The sequence below is a fragment of the Ranitomeya imitator genome, chromosome 2 (genome assembly GCF_032444005.1).
Source record: "Ranitomeya imitator isolate aRanImi1 chromosome 2, aRanImi1.pri, whole genome shotgun sequence".
Taxonomy (NCBI): domain Eukaryota; kingdom Metazoa; phylum Chordata; class Amphibia; order Anura; family Dendrobatidae; genus Ranitomeya; species Ranitomeya imitator.
The window spans coordinates 51,201,350-51,222,050 of NC_091283.1; the positions used below are offsets into that span (position 1 = coordinate 51,201,350).

The 20,701-nt window shown below is 45.9% G+C and overlaps 1 protein-coding gene across 1 annotated transcript in view; it reads left to right on the top strand.

Annotated features, from left to right (window-relative positions):
- The window catches only part of LOC138661793 (cytochrome P450 2F2-like), a 72,572-nt gene extending 52,407 nt beyond the window's left edge, over nucleotides 1–20,165 (top strand). The window contains exon 9 of the mRNA XM_069746717.1: nucleotides 17,834–20,165. Within this exon, the coding sequence (XP_069602818.1) occupies nucleotides 17,834–18,027 (194 nt within the window). The 3' untranslated portion in view covers nucleotides 18,028–20,165. The remainder of the gene's footprint in view (nucleotides 1–17,833) is intronic.
- Nucleotides 20,166–20,701: the final 536 nt, after the last annotated feature.

Consider the following 20,701-nt stretch of genomic DNA (forward strand, 5'->3'; position numbering starts at 1 on the left):
AAAGTATATAAATAAACAGAAATAATAATATACAAATAAATCACATTATTATATATGTGTGCCACCATAGGCCGACGCAAAGCGAGATAATTGAAAAATATAACAGTAGGATAAATCCTTTGATAGTATACGTGTAGAAAAAAAGTAGTTCCTGTCCATAGTTCATAGTAGATCTTAAGAGATGTTGAGGTGTAGTCCACATGACCAGGGAAGAAGGGAAGGGAAACAGCGGTCCATAGAAAACCCGTAGATGAGAACGATTACTGATAAATAAAAAAGCAAAAAACACAAGTTAAAAACAATTTAAAAACAAGAGAATAAATCCGGCAGGAATACGGATGGGCATTCAAGTAAACAAGATGATTAATTAGAGATAGGGAGCAAAGCTCAAGGATTCGTTGAGGCCTCTAGGAGTCATACAATCCAACAAGACGATCCATTTCGTCTCGATCTGAGCTAACCGTTTTTTATGATCACCACCTCTCACACCCAAGTGTAGTACATCAATCCCCCTAACCGAGAGCAATTTAGGGTTGCAATTATGATATGATCTAAAATGTCGAGGGATTGTTTTCAAATCTGACACTGTGGACACTGTCCTGGCCGCGCCAATGTCCCGCACATGTTCTCGCACACGGACCCTAAGTTCACGTGTGGTAAGGCCCACATAAATCCTCGGGCACGGGCAGGTGGCATAATATATAACATTTGAAGTCCCGCAGGAAATGCGCTGTCTAATTTGAAAAGTTCTGGACCCATCACTAGATTTAAAATCAGAACAGCGCAGGACATTGGCACAGGCAAGACAGTGCCCACATGGAGAACAGCCCGCCCGGGGGCCACTAGTCCTGAACGGATTTGCTGGTATAGGGATATAGTGGCTCCTGACCAGCATGTCGCCAAGATTCATGCCCCTTCTCGGGGTCATGAGGGGCAGGTCGCCCAGGACGGCACGCAGGGAGGGCTCAATCTTCAACACAGGCCAGTGTTTTTTTAGAATTGAACGCATACTCTCCCACTCATGATTGAAGGTGGAGATGAATCTGATATGATCACCTCCACCATCTGCACGACGTCGAGAAGTAGGGTACAGAAGATCACTCCGTAGGGTTTGGCGAGCACGGTCATAACCGGCCTTAATGGACCTGCGGCTATAGCCGCGGTCCTCAAATCTTTGTCTAAGGTCTCTCGCCTGTGATTCAAACCTGCTCTCGGTGGAGCAAATTCGCCGCATCCTGAGGAACTGTCCGACCGGGACAGCCCTCACGGTGGCCCCATAATGAGCAGAAGTGGCATGCAATAAAGAATTGACAGTGGTGGGCTTTCTGAAGACATCCGTCTGGATGCGCCGGTCAGAATCGATCTCCAGACGGACGTCCAGAAAGTCCACCGTAACCTCACTGGAGGTATATGTAAGCCGTATATTCTGCGTATTATTATTTAGGGTCTTCATGAAATCCTCGAGCTGGTGAGCCGATCCCCCCCACAAAAACAAAATATCGTCGATATAACGATACCAGCACAGCACATGGGCAGCGGCGGGGGGGCCCCCGTCGCCAAAGATATCCCTCTCCCAGGCGCCAAGGAAGAGGTTGGCGTACGAGGGCGCACAAGCCGCGCCCATGGCTGTGCCGCGTATCTGTAGATAAAAATTATCTTTGAAAACAAAAAAGTTATGGGTGAGGATGTACCCCACCAGCTCGAGGATGAGCTCACACAGAGGGCCCTCCAAGTCGGAGGCCCCCAGGAAGCGGCGAACAGCATCCAACCCATGGGAGTGATCAATACACGTATACAAACCCTCGACGTCGGCAGTAACAAGAATTGTGTCTTGATCCACAAGGATGCCGTCAACCCTCGACAGGACGTCCGTCGTGTCTTTAATGTACGATGGTAAAATCTCAACAAGTGGTTTGAGGTAAAAGTCAATAAATTGACAGACGGGATCACAAATGCCGTCAATACCAGACACGATCGGACGCCCCGGAGGGTCGAGGGCATCCTTGTGGATTTTAGGCAGCAAGTAAAATGTTGGGACCCTAGGTGACTTGATGGTCAAACCATCAAGTACCTGTTTGGTGATAATATTGGCCTCAAGAGCCCCAATCAGTATATTTTGTAATTCCCGTGTAATTCTCTTAAGATCTACTATGAACTATGGACAGGAACTACTTTTTTTCTACACGTATTATGACCGTGCTCGCCAAACCCTACGGAGTGATCTTCTGTACCCTACTTCTCGACGTCGTGCAGATGGTGGAGGTGATCATATCAGATTCATCTCCACCTTCAATCATGAGTGGGAGAGTATGCGTTCAATTCTAAAAAAACACTGGCCTGTGTTGAAGACTGAGCCCTCCCTGCGTGCCGTCCTGGGCGACCTGCCCCTCATGACCCCGAGAAGGGGCATGAATCTTGGCGACATGCTGGTCAGGAGCCACTATATCCCTATACCAGCAAATCCGTTCAGGACTAGTGGCCCCCGGGCGGGCTGTTCTCCATGTGGGCACTGTCTTGCCTGTGCCAATGTCCTGCGCTGTTCTGATTTTAAATCTAGTGATGGGTCCAGAACTTTTCAAATTAGACAGCGCATTTCCTGCGGGACTTCAAATGTTATATATTATGCCACCTGCCCGTGCCCGAGGATTTATGTGGGCCTTACCACACGTGAACTTAGGGTCCGTGTGCGAGAACATGTGCGGGACATTGGCGCGGCCAGGACAGTGTCCACAGTGTCAGATTTGAAAACAATCCCTCGACATTTTAGATCATATCATAATTGCAACCCTAAATTGCTCTCGGTTAGGGGGATTGATGTACTACACTTGGGTGTGAGAGGTGGTGATCATAAAAAACGGTTAGCTCAGATCGAGACGAAATGGATCGTCTTGTTGGATTGTATGACTCCTAGAGGCCTCAACGAATCCTTGAGCTTTGCTCCCTATCTCTAATTAATCATCTTGTTTACTTGAATGCCCATCCGTATTCCTGCCGGATTTATTCTCTTGTTTTTAAATTGTTTTTAACTTGTGTTTTTTGCTTTTTTATTTATCAGTAATCGTTCTCATCTACGGGTTTTCTATGGACCGCTGTTTCCCTTCCCTTCTTCCCTGGTCATGTGGACTACACCTCAACATCTCTTAAGATCTACTATGAACTATGGACAGGAACTACTTTTTTTCTACACGTATACTATCAAAGGATTTATCCTACTGTTATATTTTTCAATTATCTCGCTTTGCGTCGGCCTATGGTGGCACACATATATAATAATGTGATTTATTTGTATATTATTATTTCTGTTTATTTATATACTTTATTATTATTCTTTATTATTTGTATGTTCCACCGTATGTGTTAGCAGGTAAAGCTTTATCTGACATATGGCACAGTACATTGGTTAACTTCAGCTCCACCCTTTCTGCTTTATTGGCAGAATTTCTGAGGTTTTGTGGATATTTGTTATCTTCTCTTTATGTCCTCCTTTGTCCTCCCTGTCCTCCAAATCCCTTTTTAGTGTCCCGCAGGCTCCTGGCTTTGATCTTTCTCTGTGCCAGGCAGAGCTATTGAGGTCTCAGTTTTGGACTTCATGTCTGTGCCACTGACCATTCCTGCCTGCCCCCCTCCCCTTTTCCTCCTATGGCCGCGCGCATCGCCCGGTGGATGGGCGGCTCCTCCATGTGGACGGGCGTCTATGTGTTCTGTGCGATTGCCCCTGGTCAATCCCCGGGGCGCTCGCGCTGGGCCTGACGCCGCGCCCCCATGGAGGACCTTCCCATCGCCGGGCGCATGCGCCGCTATCGCCACTAGGATTGGCCGGTTAGGGCCATGTGACTGGGGTCGGGAGGGTTATCTGCAGGTCCTATCTGCTCCTTCCCATATCCCCTTGAGGAAGCGGCGTGGCAAGAGCCGCGAAACGCGCGTCGGGGTCTTTTTTCCGGCGGGATACCCTCTCCCCCCTCCTCGGTCCCCCCCTTGAGCTGGTAAGCTAGTTTATTACTTCCTATTTATGCTTATACATTGGGCTCAGTGTGATTAGTTCACACTGCGCCATTTACCGCTGATTAGCTTGCTATTCTACTTGGGCACATGATACTATGTGCTCTTTGGGTTTGTACATTATAATTGCCTAGTGTGGGGTACCGTTAGGAGTGGGTTTTTCCCCGCTATCTTTGTTATCTGGTGGAACGTATATACCCTATTTATTATTGATATTACTGATACATCTTTTAATGTTTATATTAATAAAGAGTTGTTTATCCATATGCTCCGGTTTCTCCTATCTTCTTATGTGTCTTATATGGAGCGGATTTGATCTGTCTGGTCATTCTTAACACATTCGTGTTTTGCCCAGACCGATAATATGATTTTGGGATTTTTAGTATTACTAATTATTTCTGTGTGTTTCACAGTTGTTCCCATTGCAAGTATGGACTTCCGTGCACGCGATCGCACTTGGCGTGCACAGCTAAATGAGGTGTTCCACGATAACATTGAAGGGGGTAATGATGGGCCCAGCAGGGAGCTGCAAGGAACTATTGTACGTTTCAAGGATCTTTTGCGCAAAAGAACGCGCATCTGGTGGAATCACGAATTCCTGGACAGATACATACAAAAAGACCTCATCCCGCGGGGACTTCGCATACAGGTCTTCCCCTCATTCCCCATAGAGGATGAGGAGTTTAAGGGGAAATGGGAAGATCTAACTAACAACTGTTCTAAGGGCTTTATGACTCTCCTCAAACAAATGAACCAGAAATCATTGGAACTTATGGAGGCTGAGATCGATGGCCTACAAGCCACGCTACATAAGGACATGACAGGGGATGCCCTAAAAAAATTAAACGATGAGGTCGACGCTGAGCTCCAGAGATGGGCCAGCAACATTCAGTCAACTAAAGCAAAAAAATTCCAGTGAGACGTCCTAGACAAACAACTCTCTCGAGTTTACAAATGGCAAAATCCTATCGGACGGTCTCGGGTTAAATCCAGGAGCAATTATCAATCTAGATCGAGATCCACCTCCATACATTCCAACAGATCTACCTATGATGACGATCCAATCAGCACCTCCCAACCCAGCGGTTCAAACTTGGTGGGACCTACTAACAACAAAAGAATGGCCACAAGACAATTCGCCAAGACTAAGACATCTGGAGGGAGGGCCGCCCAGGTAGGTACGCAGGGGCGGTTACAGGTAGTTAATCTTTCCACACATGTTCTTTCAACAGCCCAGGTGGATGTTTTGGGCAGGGGTTTGACATTCTCTCCCACCAACTCTTTTAATTATTTTGCAGCATTAAAGGACCTTCATTTGTTTTCACGCAAGCTGATCCTCAAGAAGCTCCATACTAACAGATATGCCCCTGAGGGAATGAGCGATATTGAGAGGGAGACCCTTCGGGACTTGGAAGATTTGCTTGAGGAGCAACATGTATCTGGTCCAAGTAAGTTTCCACCTTCCACGCGTCCGAGATCCGCCAGGTTCCCCCCCTTGTCCTTGTCACCAGCTATAGAAATCTTCACTAAACTGGTGAGTGAGGATTTTAAACAACTATCCTCACGGCGGATGTTTGACAATTTGACGTCACAACAGCGCCATGCTATTAAACAACTTAAAGAAATGAAAGATGTAGTATTTAAACCCGCGGACAAGGGGGGGAATGTGGTGGTCTGGCCGTGTGTCAAATATGAGCGGGAAGTTTTCCGGCAGCTCAGGGACTCTAACACGTACCTCAAGCTATCCTCCAATCCCATGGTCTCCTTCTCACGGGAATTACAAAATATACTGATTGGGGCTCTTGAGGCCAATATTATCACCAAACAGGTACTTGATGGTTTGACCATCAAGTCACCTAGGGTCCCAACATTTTACTTGCTGCCTAAAATCCACAAGGATGCCCTCGACCCTCCGGGGCGTCCGATCGTGTCTGGTATTGACGGCATTTGTGATCCCGTCTGTCAATTTATTGACTTTTACCTCAAACCACTTGTTGAGATTTTACCATCGTACATTAAAGACACGACGGACGTCCTGTCGAGGGTTGACGGCATCCTTGTGGATCAAGACACAATTCTTGTTACTGCCGACGTCGAGGGTTTGTATACGTGTATTGATCAGTCCCATGGGTTGGGTGCTGTTCGCCGCTTCCTGGGGGCCTCCGACTTGGAGGGCCCTCTGTGTGAGCTCATCCTCGAGCTGGTGGGGTACATCCTCACCCATATCTTTTTCGTTTTCAAAGATAATTTTTATCTACAGATACGCGGCACAGCCATGGGCGCGGCTTGTGCGCCCTCGTACGCCAACCTCTTCCTTGGCGCCTGGGAGAGGGATATCTTTGGCGACGGGGGCCCCCCCGCCGCTGCCCATGTGCTGTGCTGGTATCGTTATATCGACGATATTTTGTTTTTGTGGGGGGGATCGGCTCACCAGCTCGAGGATTTCATGAAGACCCTAAATAATAATACGCAGAATATACGGCTTACATATACCTCCAGTGAGGTTACGGTGGACTTTCTGGACGTCCGTCTGGAGATCGATTCTGACCGGCGCATCCAGACGGATGTCTTCAGAAAGCCCACCGCTGTCAATTCTTTATTGCATGCCACTTCTGCTCATTATGGGGCCACCGTGAGGGCTGTCCCGGTCGGACAGTTCCTCAGGATGCGGCGAATTTGCTCCACCGAGAGCAGGTTTGAATCACAGGCGAGAGACCTTAGACAAAGATTTGAGGACCGCGGCTATAGCCGCAGGTCCATTAAGGCCGGTTATGACCGTGCTCGCCAAACCCTACGGAGTGATCTTCTGTACCCTACTTCTCGACGTCGTGCAGATGGTGGAGGTGATCATATCAGATTCATCTCCACCTTCAATCATGAGTGGGAGAGTATGCGTTCAATTCTAAAAAAACACTGGCCTGTGTTGAAGACTGAGCCCTCCCTGCGTGCCGTCCTGGGCGACCTGCCCCTCATGACCCCGAGAAGGGGCATGAATCTTGGCGACATGCTGGTCAGGAGCCACTATATCCCTATACCAGCAAATCCGTTCAGGACTAGTGGCCCCCGGGCGGGCTGTTCTCCATGTGGGCACTGTCTTGCCTGTGCCAATGTCCTGCGCTGTTCTGATTTTAAATCTAGTGATGGGTCCAGAACTTTTCAAATTAGACAGCGCATTTCCTGCGGGACTTCAAATGTTATATATTATGCCACCTGCCCGTGCCCGAGGATTTATGTGGGCCTTACCACACGTGAACTTAGGGTTGCATGGACGCAATTCCCCATTCTTCTTCTGCACGAAGAAGAACCCTGCCCCAGCAGGTGACACTGACTTCCTAATGAATCCTCTTGCCAGATTTTCCTGGATGTACTGTGACATTGCCTCCGTCTCCGGGAGAGATAGCGGATAGACCGGATCCCTGGGAGGCTCAGCACCAGGCAAGAGATCAATAGGACAGTCATAGGGGCGATGGGGCGGAAGGATCTCCGCCGCCTTTTTGGAGAACACGTCTGCATAAGACCAATACTGCTTGGGGAGAGAGGAAAGATCTGCGGGTACCTCTGTAGTAGCAACCTGAACGCACTCCCTCTGACACCTACCCCCACAAGATTCGCCCCATCCCAGGATTCTGCCAGAGAACCACTCGATATGAGGAGAGTGGTACCGTAGCCAAGGTATTCCCAACAGGACCTCATCAATTCCCTCACGAATGACGAGCAGAGATATAATCTCCTGATGAGATGGCGACATGGACAGAGTAAAAGGGATGGTCTGGTGTGTTATCTGTGAGGGCAGTGTCGACCCATTCACCACTCGTACCGTTACTGGTTGAGCTAGCATAACCAGGGGTATTGCGTGACGTTGGGCGAAGGCAGAAGACATAAAATTGCCCTCCGTCCCAGAATCCACGCAGAGCTCTACCGAGTGGGAGAATGAGCCAATAGTAATTGTCCCCTTAAAGGACAATTTAGAGGCAAACGTCGCCGTGTCTAGTGTACCTCCACCTACTACCACTAGACGCTGACGTTTCCTCGACCGCTGAGAACATCTGGTGGCTAGATGTCCTGACTGCTGGCAAACATGACAGACCTTGAGTGCACAAGCGGTCCGGGACTTAGATCCCGCTTGTGACACTTCCCTGGCCTCATGTGACTCAGGAACCAGGACCAGAGATTCCAGAGGTTTGGCGAAGGTAGGAGCCAGCCAAAACCTCTGCCTACACTGGGCTCGCTCTAACCTCCGCTCGTTAAAACGGAGGTCAATTCGAGTGGAGACAGTTATTAACTCCTCCAGTGTGGCAGGAATCTCCCTAATGGCCAGAGCGTCCTTAACCTGGTCAGCCAGGCCCCTCCAAAATATGGGGATAAGAGCTTTATCCGACCAATCCAGCTCAGAAGCTAAAGTGCGGAATTGGACGGCAAAATGACTGACCAAGGACTCACCCTGAGTTAATGCCAGCAGTTGGAGCGCAGTATCATGGGTGACTTGAGGTCCTAAAAAGACCTGTTTCAGAGTGCTCAGAAACAGCGGAGCACTCTGCACCACATGATCGCCACGCTCCCACAGCGGCGTAGCCCATTCCAACGCCCTGTCCGACAAGAGAGACACTATAAATCCCACCTTAGCCCGCTCTGTGGGAAAACGTGCAGCCAGGAGCTCGAGGTGAATAGAGCACTGACTCACAAATCCTCTACAAAATTTGCTATCACCAGAAAATTTTTCTGGCAGCGGGAGGCGAGAAAATGTCGGAGCAGGGGTGGCAATGGACAGGGTTGCTGCAGCCACGCTAGCAGCCTGTACAGCAACTGCGGTAACATCCACAGCTGAGGTTGCGCTCTCAAGAGCCGCCAACCTACCCTCCAGCTGCTGGATATACCGCAAGGATTGCTGTTTGTCCGTCATTACTAGCCAGACCCTGGTGCTAGTGTAATGTTAGGGCTAGCGGAAAGCACCAAATACTAAGACAGATAGAGTATGGTGCGTTCGCAGCCCGGGGTCCACCGAGCAGAGATGGAACCTGCTGCCAAGTAATGACGGACTATATGGCGGTACTCATAAGTATACACACGTGGGTTAAACTTCACCCAGCGTGATGGAAGCGATCCTGTTGCGTCACAGGATCGCGGTACCACACATAGAGCGCGAGCAAGTAGTCAGCGAACTCAACCCCAACTAGGAGTGAAGTCCGATTAGACCCTTGCTGGCACAACACCGCAACTGGGTGTGTAAGGAAGCTCAATAACAATATTAGGGCACAAAAGTGCATGCTGTGCCGCACTGACGAACGCCACTAACCACCCAGGCTTGGGTAAGGAAAGCACAGAGGAAGTGCACAGCGCCGTACTGGCGGTCACAGCAACTGGACGCTGTAATGTGTGATTCGAGCTGTAGGATAAGTCGGGCGCTAGATAGCAACCATACACCTTCCGCGAACAGACATTCAATAGGGAAGGGGTATCCAAGGACGACTTGCACTCACAACAAACACACGTATGCAAATGTACACTAGCGCATGGCCATGCGGTCATGCGCAGTTTATATAGTTGCAGCACAGTAAGTGGCCACAGAAACTTTGCCCTTCCAAGACCTGCCAAGAGGACCAATGGAATGTGCTGCAGGGCCTGAGCACATGACCCTCGATCTCCAACGGGAGATCTTGCCCTGGGCATGCTCAGTGTGTGCAGACAAGGACTTAGTCCCAGAGAAGTCTGCTCGCTGCTGACCAGCACTGGCTTTAATGGCAGAAGCTGAAGTAGCAGCAGTAACTCTCTGTACAGAGTGAGACTGAGCAAGACGCTGGGACCGACGTCCCTGCTGAGCAGACTCCACTGCGGCTGGATAAGAATAGGAGACCGCAGCGGAGATGGCTCGAGATTCCCCCTGTGCAGAAGCGGGAACTCGAGACCTAACAAAGGGTCTTCAAAAATTTTTGGGCTTTGCAAATTTCTATCGCTGTTTCATTGCCAACTTTTCCAGTGTGGTTAAGCCCCTTACTGATTTGACGAAGAAAGGCGCTGATGTGACGAATTGGTCCTCTGAGGCTGTTGAGGCCTTTCAGGAGCTTAAACACCGATTTACTTCTGCCCCTGTGTTGCATCAGCCGGATGTTTCTCTTCCTTTTCAGGTTGAGGTCGACGCTTCCGAGATTGGGGCAGGGGCCATTTTGTCTCAGAGGGAATCTGATGGTTCTTTGATGAAACCATGTGCTTTTTTTTCCAGAAAGTTTTCGCCTGCGGAACGCAATTATGATGTCGGCAATCGGGAGTTGTTGGCTATGAAGTGGGCGTTTGAGGAGTGGCGACATTGGCTTGAAGGAGCTAAACACCGTGTTGTGGTCCTGACCAATCATAAAAATCTGATTTACCTCGAGTCGGCCAAGTGGCTGAATCCTAGACAGGCTCGATGGTCCCTGTTTTTCTCCCGTTTTGATTTTGTGGTCTCGTATCTTCCGGGATCTAAGAATGTTAAGGCTGATGCCCTCTCTAGGAGTTTTTCGCCTGATTCTCCTAGAGTCCTTGAGCCGGTTGGCATTCTTAAGGAAGGGGTGATTCTTTCTGCCATCTCCCCTGATTTACGGCGGGTGCTTCAGGAATTTCAGGCTAATAGACCTGACCGCTGTCCAGTGGGGAAGCTGTTTGTTCCTGATAGATGGACAAGTAAGGTAATTTCTGAGGTTCAATGTTCAGTGTTGGCTGGTCATCCTGGGATTTTTGGTACCAGAGATTTGGTTGCTAGGTCCTTATGGTGGCCTTCCTTGTCGCGCGATGTGCGTGCTTTTGTGCAGTCCTGTGGGACTTGCGCCCGGGCCAAGCCTTGCTGTTCCCGCGCTAGTGGGTTGTTTTTGCCTTTGCCGGTCCCTGAGAGGCCCTGGATGCATATTTCCATGGATTTTATTTCGGATCGTCCTGTTTCCCAGAAGATGTCTGTTATCTGGGTTGTTTGTGACCGGGTTCTCTAAAATGGTCCATCTGGTACCTTTGCCTAAGTTGCCTTCCTCCTCAGATCTGGTTCCATTATTTTTTTCAGCATGTGGTTCGTTTGCATGGCATTCCGGAGAATATTGTGTCTGACAGAGGTTCTCAGTTTGTCTCTAGATTTTGGCAGGCCTTTTGTGCTAGGATGGGCATTGATTTGTCTTTTTCTTCGGCGTTTCATCCTTAGACTAATGGCCAAACTGAGCGAACTAATCAGACCTTGGAGACCTATTTGAGATGCTTTGTGTCTGCTGATCAGGATGATTGGGTGTCTTTCTTGCCTTTGGCCGAGTTTGCCCTTAATAATCGGGCTAGTTCGGCTACTTTGGTTTCACCTTTCTTTTCTAATTTTGGTTTTCATCCTCGTTTTTCTTCTGGGCAGGTTGAGCCTTCTGATTGTCCTGGTGTTGATTCTGTGGTGGACAGGCTGCAGCAGATTTGGACTCATGTGGTGGACAATTTGACGTTGTCTCAGGAAAGGGCTCAACGTTTTGCTAACCGCCGTCGGCGTGTTGGTCCCCGGCTTCGTTTGGGGGATTTGGTTTGGTTGTCTTCTCGTCATGTTCCTATGAAGGTTTCTTCTCCTAAGTTTAAGCCTCGGTTTATTGGTCCTTATAAAATTTCTGAAATTATTAATCAGGTGTCTTTTCGTTTGGCTCTTCCAGCCTCTTTTGCCATTCATAATGTTTTCCATAGATCTTTGTTGCGGAGATATGTGGTGCCCGTTGTTCCCTCGGTTGACCCTCCTGCCCCGGTGTTGGTTGAGGGAGAGTTGGAATATGAGGTTGAGAAGATTTTGGATTCTCGTTTTTCGAGGCGGAGGCTTCAGTATCTTGTCAAGTGGAAGGGTTATGGCCAGGAGGATAATTCTTGGGTTGTTGCCTCCGATGTCCATGCCACCGATTTGGTTCGTGCTTTTCACTTGGCTCGTCCTGGGCTTGGGGGCTCTGGTGAGGGTTCGGTGACCCCTCCTCAACGGGGGGGTACTGTTGTGAATTCCGCTCTTAGGCTCCCTCCGGTGGTTGTAGGTGGCACTTTTGTGAGTTCTGCTCTTGGGCTCCCTCTTGTGGTTTCTAGTGGTATGGCTGCTCCTTGGAGTTAGCTGTCATCAGCTGCCTTCACTTATCGTCTCTTCTGCTCTGCTATTTAGGCCTGGCTGTTCCTTCAGCCAGTGCCACTTGTAGATGGTTCCTGGTTGGATTCACATCTCTTTGGAGTTCCCTGTTATCCTGACCAGTTCAGCAAAGCTGAGTTTTTGCTTGCTCTTTTCTGTAAATAGATTGTGGACTTATCCATTCTGTGCTTTCTATCTTTGTCCAGCTTATCAGTGTGAATTTATTCTGTCTTGCTGGAAGCTCTGGGAGGCAGATTTGCCCTCCACACCTTTAGTCAGGTGTGGAGATTTTTTGTAAACTCTGCGTGGATTTTTGTAGTGTTTTAAACTGACCGCACAGTATTCCATCCTGTCCTATCTATTTAGCTAGACTGGCCTCCTGTGCTCATCCTGGTTTCATTCTGTGTATGTCTTTTCCCTCTCCACTCACAGTCATTATTTGTGGGGGGCTAATCTATCCTTTGGGGATTTTCTCTGAGGCAAGATAGCTTTCCTGCTTCTTTCTTTAGGGGTAGTTAGCTCTTAGGCTGTGACGAGAGGCCTAGGGAGAGTTAGGAGCATTCCACGGCTACTTCTAGTGTTGTGTTGAGCTTAGGGACTGCGGTCAGTACAGTTACCATTTCCTTCAGAGCTCGTTCCATGTTGCTCCTAAACCACCGTATCTTAACAATACACGCCCTATACTCTGTTTTTGGCCGGCCAGGAAAAGAGATCACTGAGTTGAAGCTGGACCGTGAGGAGGACTACCCAAGGACGGGGGTGTCAAGCTGGGTCCAAGAGCATTGTCATCAACTACAGACTCTACATCGTCTGGTGCAGACCCGTTTTCGAGAGTTGGAAAATCCAGATACGGCTCTTCTACAGGGGACAGCTCTACAGGCCGGTGACTGGGTGTTAATCAGAGAGCAGCGTCCTCGAAACAAATTAGATCATCAATGGGAAAAGACATTGCACTGTGTATGGTGACAAGTCAATTGTGAAGGACCTGTTTACAAAACCCAGCCCGAAGGTGATGACGATACTGGTTCTGAAATATGTCACCCCCTGCGTATCTAGATATCCCATGCGAATAGAGAAGAAAAAGCACGATTCCTTTGAGGATCTTCTACTCATTGCAAGTGATGAAGAAGATGACGAGTACGCTGAACCTACAGGGATAGAATCAGAAAAAAGAACAGAAATCCGAGACTCCAGAGACTCTGGAAATTCCTACAAGGGCTGCTTCCCCAGAGCAGAGCGAACCCACACCTTTGTCTATACAGCCTGATTCAAGTACTCAAGCAGAACCAGCTGAAATTCCCAGTTTACGACATTCCGAAAGTTCGACAGCAGGAAAACCCCCTAACAGATTTGACCAGGAAAATTGTTTGGCAACAAGTTGTTTGAAACATAAAAGAATGTCAACTCCTCTTGCAGGAACTCTCGCCCATGGAATGGCGAGCACAAAGAAAGGGGGAAAGTAAGGGGGAGGAACTAACCAGGTTTGCCTCATCCGTAATGGGTCCACAACCGTCAGGTCTGTCACATAGGATACAGGAGGGAGAGCTTGGGGTGTCCCTGTGCTTGAGAGAATGGGTGTGGCTAAGCAGACAGTTAATGCACGTGCAGAAAATCAAACAGTTAAGGTGAGAACGGCGCGTGAGAGAGAATCCTGTCAGGGAAGATCAGCTGTGAGGCAACAGGGGCGGCGCTAACTGGAGCTGGGGACAAGAGGACACGCTGACAGGAGCCGACAGATGGGGTTCCACTGACTCACCGGAGATACGACTGTCCACGCTAACATCGCTGTCCCCATTTACATCATGGACATTTGCGAGACTGCTGAAACGGCTGACTACGATAACAAATCCGCTCTGGCCAGCAGTACTGACCGTGAGAGGCAAGGTCTGTGTGTGGGATACAGGCGTTTAACAGTACAACACAGCGGACCGAGCTTGCCATTATAAACAGTGTCAGGACAGTGTCATAGACCACGTTGGTGTAAAGACTCTCACTGCTGAGAGGAGAGATTATTCCTCTTTCTCCCTTCATCTGTTGAGGCCAGTTCCTGTGCTGGAGCCACAAACTATCGCCACCATCGTCGGTATTAGGAGAGGACGCCGCCATCGGCGGGACCACAACAGGACATCGCCATCATCTGGATCATCAGAGAACACAGACATCGTCAGGACCACTGGAGAACACCGTCAACGTCAGGGAAGTTTTCTTCCATTCTCCTCAGAACTGTGATAAATCCCCTTTGTGGCATAATCTAACGGTCCCAGTCATGGACAGGAACACAAAGTGTTAAGTGCATAATTAAATTTTTTTCCATTTTAGTATATTCTGTGGTAGGAAATTACTTCATACCCTTGTTTATGTATATATATATATATATATATATATATATACACATATATATATATATATATATATATATATATATGTATATATATATATATATATATATATACAGTTAGGGCCAGAAATATTTGGACAGTGACACAAGTTTTGTTATTTTAGCTGTTTACAAAAACATGTTCAGAAATACAATTATATATATAATATGGGCTGAAAGTGCACACTCCCAGCTGCAATATAATAGTTTCCACATCCAAATCGGAGAAAGGGTTTAGGAATCATAGCTCTGTAATGCATAGCGTCCTCTTTTTCAAGGGACCAAAAGTAATTGGACAATGGACTCTAAGGGCTGCAATTAACTCTGAAGGCGTCTGCCTCGTTAACCTGTAATCAATGAAGTAGTTAAAAGGTCAGGGGTGGATTCCAGGTGTGTGGTTTTGCATTTGGAAGCTGTTGCTGTGAGCAGACAACATGCGGTCAAAGGAACTCTCAATTGAGGTGAAGCAGAACATCCTGAGGCTGAAAAAAAAGAAAAAAACCATCAGAGAGATAGCAGACATGCTTGGAGTAGCAAAATCAACAGTTGGGTACATTCTGAGAAAAAAGGAATTGACTGGTGAGCTTGGGAACTCAAAAAGACCTTGGCGTCCACGGATGACAACAGTGGTGGATGATCGCCGCATACTTAATTTGGTGAAGAAGAACCCGTTCACAACATCAACTGAAGTCCAGAACACTCTCAGTGAAGTAGGTGTATCTGTCTCTAAGTCAACAGTAAAGAGAAGACTCCATGACAGTAAATACAAAGGGTTCACATCTAGATGCAAACCATTCATCAATACCAAAAATAGACAGGCCAGAGTTAAATTTGCAGAAAAACACCTCAAGAAGCCAGCTCAGTTCTGGAAAAGTATTCTATGGACAGATGAGACAAAGATCAACCTGTACCAGAATGATGGGAAGAAAAAAGTTTGGAGAAGAAAGGGAACGGCACATGATCCAAGGCACACCACATCCTCTGTAAAACATGGTGGAGGCAACGTGATGGCATGGGCATGCATGGCTTTCAATGGCACTGGGTCACTTGTGTTTATTGATGACATAAGAGCAGACAAGAGTAGCCGGATGAATTCTGAAGTGTACCGGGATATACTTTCAGCCCAGATTCAGCCAAATGCTGCAAAGTTGATTGGACGGCGCTTCATAGTACAGATGGACAATGACCCCAAGCATACAGCCAAAGCTACCCAGGAGTTCATGAGTGCCAAAAAGTGGAACATTCTGCAATGGCCAAGTCAATCTCCAGATCTAAACCCAATTGAGCATGCATTTCACTTGCTCAAATCCAGACTTAAGACGGAAAGACCCACAAACAAGCAAGACCTGAAGGCTGTGGCTGTAAAGGCCTGGCAAAGCATTAAGAAGGAGGAAACCCAGCGTTTGGTGATGTCCATGGGTTCCAGACTTAAGGCAGTGATTGCCTCCAAAGGATTTGCAACAAAATATTGAAAATAAAAATATTTTGTTTGGGTTATGTTTATTTGTCCAATTACTTTTGACCTCCTAAAATGTGGAGTGTTTGTAAAGAAATGTGTACAATTCCTACATTTTCTATCAGATATTTTTGTTCAACCCTTCAAATTAAACGTTACAATCTGCACTTGAATTCTGTTGTAGAGGTTTCATTTCAAATCCAATGTGGTGGCTGTTGTGAATTCTGTGGCTGAATTCACTCCTGTGGTCACAAGTGGTACTGCAGCTTCTGAGCTTCCTCCCTCAGGTGTTCTGGTGAGCTCGTTAACTGCTTCATTACTTAACTCCGCCTGATGCTGCTATCCTTGCTCCTTGTCAATGTTTCAGTGTTGGATCTGAGCTTCTCCTGATTGTTCCTGTGACCTGCTGCTTTGTATAGCTAAGTGCTTTTTGCTTTTTTGTTGCTTTTTTTCTGTCCAGCTTGTCTTTTGTTTTGCTGGAAGCTCTGAGACGCAAAGGGTGTACCGCCGTGCCGTTAGTTCGGCACGGTGGTTTTTTTTTGCCCCCTTTGCGTGGTTTTGCTTTAGGGTTTTTTGTAGACTGCAAAGTTCGCTTTACTGTCCTCGCTCTGTCCTAGAATATCGGGCCCCACTTTGCTGAATCTATTTCATCCCTACGTTTTGTCTTTTCATCTTACTCACAGTCATTATATGTGGGGGGCTGCCTTTTCCTTTGGGGAATTTCTCTGGGGCAAGTCAGGCCTATTTTTCTATCTTCAGGCTAGCTAGTTTCTTAGGCTGTGCCGAGTTGCCTAGGTAGTTGTTAGGCGCAATCCACAGCCGCTTTTAGTTGTGTTTAGGATAGGATCAGGTGTGCAGTCTACAGAGTTTCCACGTCTCAGAGCTCGTTCTTGTATTTTTGGGTATTTGTCAGATCACTGTGTGCGCTCTGATCGCTAAGCACACTGTGTTTCTGGATTGCCTTCATAACACCTGTCATTAGCAAACATAACAGGTGGCATGCAGAGCCCAACTCGCGAAAATTGTGTCACTGTCCAAATATTTCTGGCCCTAACTGTATATATATATATCTCCCTGTTAGGAGTTACTGTTTGTTAAATAAATCCCCTTGTTAACCCTTGATCTGCCTTTTGTCCGTACTGCATCCCGCAACCTGCTTATACATTTACTGAACATACATTTCAGTAGGCCAAAATATCAGATTTTAAAATCATTTTTCAGACTAGTGTAATAAAGTATTCTAATTTACTGGGATAGTGACTTTTGGGTTTTCATTGGCTTTAAGCCATAATAATCTACATTAATAGAAATAAACACTTGAAATAGATCACTCTGTTTGTAATGACTCCATATAATATATGAGTTTCTCAGGCTTGTGCAGGCATGTACTATGGAGGACAGAGAATGAACTTCAATCCAATATTGCAGCCAGCATGCAGCCAGCGGGTAAGGAAAGGGTGAATTAAACACCCGAAAACCCCGCCCCTATGGCTGAAGATTGTTCCCTCCAAATTCAGGTGACAGAGTCCCTTTAATGTGGTCTGATGGCCTAGCCTTAATAAAGGTCATGCATATCAATTTGGTGGTGCCCCACCTATCAGCTGTTTGCAGCTCCCATGCCGGTTGGATGTGTGGAGCGCTGAGCAGTTCTAGATTTGTTCACTGCTTACAAGCAACCAAAACGGGAGTTGCAAACAGCTGATCGATGAAGGTGCTGGATGTCAGACCACTGTTGACTTGATATTGATAACATGTCCTGAAAATCAATATGTTAGTTCTTAAAAAACGCTTTAAGTCCATATATATTTCCAATGTTGTAAATTCTCCATAGTCTTGTAAGTCAATATTTCAATGCATTCTTATCTTATCGATTTATTCTGCTAATTTACTGTACTTTACATTCCCATCATTGCAGGAAAGAGAGCATGCGTTGCCGAAAGCTTGGTGCGCCAGGAACTTTTTATTTTCTTTACCGTCATCCTGCAAAAATTCACTCTGAAGCCTACAGTGGACCCCAAGGACTTTGATATCTCCCCAACAGAAAGTGGTTTGGAAAAAATTCCTCCGACTCATAAAATTCGATTCATTGCTCGTACCCTGGAAAGCTAGGTCAAGTAAGGTCAATGCAATTGCATGAACAGACCAAACCGCCATTAACAGTGCCTTCATACCCCGTGAACTATTCCAATTTTTTTCAAGTTATACCTTCAAACATAAATGTGTTTTATTAGGATTTTATGTGTTTACCAAAACAAAGTAGCAAGTATTTGTGAAGTGTAAAGAAAATGATACATGATTTTCTAAATATCTTAAAAAAATATAAATCTGAAAATTAAGAAATTCATTTGTATTCAGCTCATGTACATCTACATGAAATCATAAGTAAGTAATTGCTTCTAGAAATCACATAATTAGTAGTGATGAGCAAGAGTACTCGTTGCTCGGGTTTTCACGTTAACGCACGGGTGACCTCCGAGTATTTATGACTGCTCGGAGATTTACTTTTCATCGCGGCAGCTGAATGATTTACAGCTACTAGCCAGGCTGAGTACATGTGAGGGTTGCCTGGTTGCTAGGGAATCCCCACATGTAATCAAGCTGTCTAGTAGCTGTAAATCATTCAGCTGCCATGATGAAAACTAAATCTCCGAGCAGCCATAAATACTCGGAAATCCCGAGCAACGAGTACACTCGCTTATCAATAGTAATTAGTTAATTTTGTCCACCTGTGTATAATTCATTATTGGTATAACTAAAACTGTTATGTGAAGGCCTCAGGGGTTTTTATAAGAACATTAGGGATCAAGCAGCAACAGGAAAACCAAGGAACACACCAGACAGGTCAGGGATAAAGTTGTAGTGAAGAATAAAGCAGGTTTTTAATTCATAAAAAAAAAAAATTGCCCAAGTTCTGAACATTCGACAAAGCACTGTTAAACCTAACACCCCAAACTGGAAGCAGTATGGACTGCAAACCTACCAAGACATTGCTTCACCTAAACTGATATCCCAAGAAAGGAGAGCACTAATAAGAGAAGCAACCAAGAGACCCATAGTCACCCTGAAGGAGCTGCAGAGATCTATATATCAGGTGGTAGACTCTGTCCACAGGATAACTTTTAGTTGTGTGCTCCACAAACCTGGGCGTTATGGAAGACTGGCAGAAACAAAGACATTTTTAAAAGCAAGCCATAAAAGCTTGCAAAAAGCCATGTAGAGGACACAGCTAGTATGTGGAAGCAGGTGTTCTGGTCAGGTGAGACCAAGGTAGAACTGTTTTTGCCAAATGCAAAATGCTATGTTCGTAGGTTCAACCTCCAGTAGGACAACGAACCTAAACTCTCTGCCAGAGATGCAATGGTTGGTTTAAATGAAAGCTTATTCATGTGAATGAATGGCTCAGTCACAGTCCAGACTTAAATCCTGTTGAGAATCTGCGATAAGACATGAAAACTGAGTATTGATTCGGGGGGAGGGGGCTGAATATAAATGAATGTAACAATGTTCAGATTTATAATTTTAAAATAATTAGCAACCATGTATAATTTTCTTTACACTTCACAAATATTTGCTACTTAGTGTTGGCATCGCATACAATTTAAAAAAGTTTTTGGGTGTAACGTGAAATATTGTGGAAAAATTTATTGGTTATGAATATTACTTAAAGACACTGTAGAAACATTCAACTTATTTTTAAAGATTTAATACTAGTAATTGTTATGAGAAATGTAACTTCTGGGGTTAGACTCTTCGCTTCCTGTTGCTTTGGGAATACAATTGTCCAAACATGTCTTCCATCAGGTCACTGTGACTTCTTTTAGGTCATATTGGTAGTTAAAAAACTTCCAATTTCTCAATTTTGCTGGGCAGAAAACTATTGTCAGAAAACCAACATTTTGTGAATTGGAATTGAAGATTTTTACACCTTACACGTGATTTTATATTTTAACTACTTTGGAACACAATACATGGTTCTTCTCTAAACTTTTCATCCAGTTTTTTTATTTTCTACTCCATTCCTCAACTGTATGAATGCTCAACTGAAGAATTTGTGGTGAAGCACAGCACTATCGGCCAAAGTATGTAACTATCTACATTTCTGCAACTGTTCCCCCATTCATATATTCAAAAATATTTCCAAATTTGAAATAAAGTGTCAAGTATATTGTACCATTTACAGTGACTGTAACCATCAAGCTGTTGTACCTCTGTGTGAGAAAAATAAATATTTTTGCTTTACACCAAAACTTTTCTAAAGTTGGTTATTTATTTCTTTTATCTCATGGAAAGAATATAATGCGTCGTTTCTGCAATAGACTGTCATGGATGCCCACATAACAATTCTTGAAAAAGAATTGACCAAATAGTTCTCCCCTAGCAAAATTGTATCAGAAATTCTAAAACGAGTGCTAATTTCACCATAAAATCTTGGTCCAAGGCTTATGCAAACACAGGACCCCAGCACCATCAAATTTCCGAATTTAAAAAAATGCAGTACACCACAATTATCATTTTCCCTCAATCCTGTTGTCCCATAAATTAAAGTATGACAGGGGTTGTTTAAAACTGCACAATCTCTGCCTCTGTATCACTCTCAAAATGGTCTCGTATGTGTTGGTTACTGTCCATGAAAAATACTACAAAACATGATAACAGCCTTGGAGAATAGCCAGGGGTAAAGCCTTAGTCAACAGTTAGCCTATCGGTTTCATACTTCTATGTATGTAGTGTGGGGATTATTGTTTTATAGGGCCATGGCCAGGGTTGTAGGGACAGAGTTGGG